At 37.4% G+C, this 4,366-nt stretch overlaps 1 protein-coding gene across 1 annotated transcript; it reads right to left on the reverse strand.

Annotated features, from left to right (window-relative positions):
* Positions 1–1,978: 1,978 nt before the first annotated feature.
* On the reverse strand, positions 1,979–2,392 carry LOC124153176. Its single transcript, XM_046526278.1, has one exon. It carries the CDS (start codon positions 2,390–2,392, stop codon positions 1,979–1,981), a length of 414 nt encoding a protein of 137 aa, XP_046382234.1.
* Positions 2,393–4,366: the final 1,974 nt, after the last annotated feature.

Below are 4,366 nucleotides of genomic sequence, written 5' to 3' on the forward strand. Positions count from 1 at the left end.
GCCCACCGCACATTTAAATGGGTTTACAGAAGTCGCCACACGCGTCGCTGACGGACAAATTGATCCGAATTTCACGGGGAAATAAGGTATAATTAGGGGTGTCATTTGAAATTTGCATTCATGATGGTGTTCAAATTCATAATTCTTGAGTGCTATTCCCTGCAGTTAAAAAAAACATGCTGCAAACTATTGGAAAAATGGATCGCATTGCATTCATTGCACATTTTTGGAAACCGATTAAAATGCGACCGACGTGGCAACAGAAATAAATCTTTTGTCGGATGGAATTGGGCCTCTTCTATGCATTGTTCTTGGATATAAAATTCATTTTGATCTCCAGTAAGCCCAAGCGACATTATCACCCGCACCCCCATTTCAATTTCCCTCCTCTTTTGTCTCATCACCATTTACTCGGTGTACGGATACAAATAAAAGTGAAACAGCCAATTCTGCATCGCGGTAACCAATGCATACAACTGCCCGTTAGTTTCAATTATAGGTACTTTGACAGGAATTAACATTGACATAACTGACATAGAATTAATAAAAGACGGAATAAATAAATTTTTAAGACGGTTTTAGTTTTTGTTAATAATCAATAGATATGAATGTGAGAGAGATTAGTAATGGTAGTTAGCAAAATTACATAAAAATATATGTGTATTAATTTCCCAGCGAAATGACAGAGTGAAGAACTGTGTGGAAGGAATTGTAGGGTTGATGATATGTGACGATGAAGACCTCTAATTGGTTGGATGCCTACTATCGTAGTGTGGTTGGTATATTATTCTACCTAATGTACATTTTCAATTTGTAAATTGCAGTCCTCAGCAAACAGGTTTTAAAGCCCCTTAAAATTAGGACCTTGTAATTTTACGTACACAATATTGTCTGGAAATATTTGTTTATGGTAATGAGATTTTAATTTCTGTAAAGTAAGAGCGAGAAACTTAATGGAGCAGAAATTACTATGCTATCATTATCAAACACACTTGTCAGGCTTCATTCCCGGAAGAATACAAACTTTTCACACTTAATTTTTTACGCCAATTTAATCTAGTTATTATGTTTATTTAATTTTCAATTACCTGCAAACGATTCTGTGACAAGAGGCCCAAATTTAAACTTCAAGACAGCTGTTACTGTGTCGTAATGTAGAGTCTGTTAATAACGCTCATTCATTGTTTTTGGTTTTTAATTTTTATTCAGCTCAATAAATGAATGATATCACAAGGAGACTGGAGGTATTTTTGATAAAAATATGTGCCATATTTTGCTGTGATATTTGAACTTCGCTCCTCACGTTTTCGCGTGTTGGATTGTTTTAGACTGATTGAAAAGTACAGCGAAACGGGGAAATACCGGATTGATATCGTAATGTTGATAGGCTTGCCTATTTAATTATTAAAATATCTTTTTAACATTTTAAATATCCTAAAATTCTCTTTATGATTTTCGTTTTTACCCTGTATCCCGGTCACTTCCATTGTTGAAATTCTAAACATATGCTTACCAACTGGACTTACGGTAACCAAATTACGAGTATTTCATAATTGGATGGCTAAATAAATATTTTTATATAATTTCAGCTTGAATTATCAATACTCAAATTACTTCAAATCCTGGTATAAAGGAAGCTACTGGAATACCTAATTCTTACATGCCCTTTCGTAATTTCATACATGCCCTGAAATCTGTACTACTTACATTACTTAATACATAACACAATTGAAGTAAAGGGGAAATTTAGTAACAACGTAGTCTTAAACTTGATTACGCTTTATTCAGTAGGAAATGGAACATTTTTCCAAATTTTTGTCATGTCAATACAGAAATAATTTTGCAAATCCCGTTGTCATCTTGCCGTCGCGGTAGTTCTCTTCTTTTGATCAATTTCGAAATCTGGAGCATGGAATGGAAGCTCGCCCTCGCTAGTCACTGTCGTAGATCACCGTCCAAATCACCTTGGTCCGTGCATTCACTCTCGGTTCATATTCATATTGCGCCTCCTCCTGCTCCTGCTTCGCCTCCTCCTACCTCCACGAGACCCCTTCCTGGAGCGGTTCCTCCTGCTACGAGACCTCCTCCTTCGTCCACGGCTCCTGGAACGTCGTCTGCGGCGGCCGTCCATCGCGTCCACGGCTGTCAAACCTCCCATCACAGCTTTGAATCTCCCTCCTCTAACCTCCACTTTGCCTTTGTCGACAGCTTTCCTCAGGGCCACTGCGACTTCTTTTTCGGTTACTTTAGGTCCAGTCTTGAAGTTGGTTTGTAGGTAATCTGTGATGCATTTTGTGGTGGCCCCTTCGGATTCATGCAGCGCATGAATTGCTTCCACTACTCTGCCCGCTAAACGCGGGATTTTTCTCTTCTGAATGGTCTTTGCTGCCATATTTTTGGGCAGAATTGCAAATTATTGCCGGAGTGCCCGGCTTAGATGGCGACGGGACGATAGCTAAACAACGATTGAATAAATAAACAAACGCTTATTCAAATTTTAAGCATCTTGACAACGGACAGTTGTTGTTCTTCAAATAAAATAATTGTTTGACGAAGCAATATTTTATCGCTATAAATTTCAAAATAATTACCTCGAAGGAATTAATCCCGACGTTAGTATTAGAATGTAATAGCCTTTTTATTATTATAAATTGTAACTAATTAACCGTTTCAAATTCCATTACTTTAAAATTTGTTTTCTAAACTACGACAATTTTGTATTGATAATTCAATTAAAATTTTATACGAATGTCACTAAATATAATAAATGAACTGAGGAGTGATTGCTTTTTTCTTAAAATTGATTATAAAATTAACGTCGGAGATTTTCATTACAGTCGAAAAAACCCGCACTAGATGACATTGCATGAATTTCATAGTCATATTTTCAGTTAATAGTCTGCGTCAGTTTGATTCAAATTAAAGGAAAGATAATTTATTTCTATTGATTTTTCCATGCATATTATTGTTGCAAGCTAATATTTTGACGGTGTCTTAACTGCTGCCTTAAGTGCCATTATTTTATTGATATCAATTTAATAATTGTGATGCAGGTACAAAATGTAGTTGCCCATTATGATATCTTTTGAGACGAGTTTTAATTTTTATTTGCTACCTTTGAAACTTTCTTATTTGAGAAGTTGGAAACGGGTATGTTTCAGAATAACACTAGGAACTCCATCAGACAACCGATGTATTTCAAAGTCCGGTGCAAACGAAAAAAGTAAGAGAGATAATTTGACGAAAGAATTCAAATTAAATAACAGCGAAGATTTTTGTTTTTAAACTCGAGCTGTCCATTTCGATTGCTCGAAAAGTCGACCCAGCAATTTTCCATAATTTATCCGGTAAAGACCCCGAGAATAGTTTATCGCTGCAATTTAGCAGGTAAGAGTGAAATCTTACGATTACAGTGATTTGAATGCTAGGAAAGAAGGACATATTTCAGTCAAACCTACGTGTGGCGGACATGCATGTGACCGGAAAATTGTCCACTACGGAGAGGTGTCCGTTATTGAGAGGGAGCTGCTGTCCGGACAATTATGACGCAGTTTTTATGCTTTGTAACTTTTTCGCGTGATAAAAATATAATTTAAAAAAATACCTTTCTGTATTTTTTAATTAATAATTATCGAAGCAATATTATTTTCGCTTAAATATTCCCAGATGAGATACGGAGGAGACAGAAGTTATGAATGGAGAGAGTACTTAGCGGGGAGGAGATGTTGGAAACGGTGATAAAGGGTAGAATGTTGGGTAAACGAGGGAGGGGAAGGAAGAGAACAGGATTTTTAGATAGATTGAAAGGGAGTAGCCCTTACAGTGAATTGAAAAAGGCAGTGGTGGAAGGAAAGGGAGGCTCCCAGACTACTTAATACTCCATGGAAACCTACATTAATCGGTGGAATACTACAATAAATAAACAACCCCAATGATAATATTGCTTATTGTTTTCCTGTAGTGACTATTGGCATCTCCATAATCAAAACCCAATACAAATAAAAATTCCCTTTTACTCCATCTCTTCCGACACTACTGTCACCCCTCCATTGTCAGAGCAGGACCCAATTCTTATAGTTTCAGAAAAATCATAGTAAATTGGCCGTCACGCGATCCATTCCCGTCTCCGCGAGCGCGCCCAGTCACTTCGATCAATCTATCGTAGAACTGATTAAGCGTCGTAATGCCGCGCGTAGGCGATGGCAACGTTCCAGAGATCCGTATGACAAGCTGCGCTACCAACATCTTAGCGCAGGCGTCCGAAAGGAGATCTCAAAAACTTCTTCCGAGCGTTGGAACACACATGTATCTACACTCTCATTTGAAGACAACACCCTTTGGAAAACATCAAAGTCCCTCAGACGCA

Source organism: Ischnura elegans, chromosome 2 (genome assembly GCF_921293095.1).
Source record: "Ischnura elegans chromosome 2, ioIscEleg1.1, whole genome shotgun sequence".
NCBI lineage: Eukaryota > Metazoa > Arthropoda > Insecta > Odonata > Coenagrionidae > Ischnura > Ischnura elegans.

Bases quoted from the DNA above. Each gene is read 5' to 3' on its own strand.
- LOC124153176 (XM_046526278.1), bottom strand. From the start codon at position 2,392: ATGGCAGCAAAGACCATTCAGAAGAGAAAAATCCCGCGTTTAGCGGGC.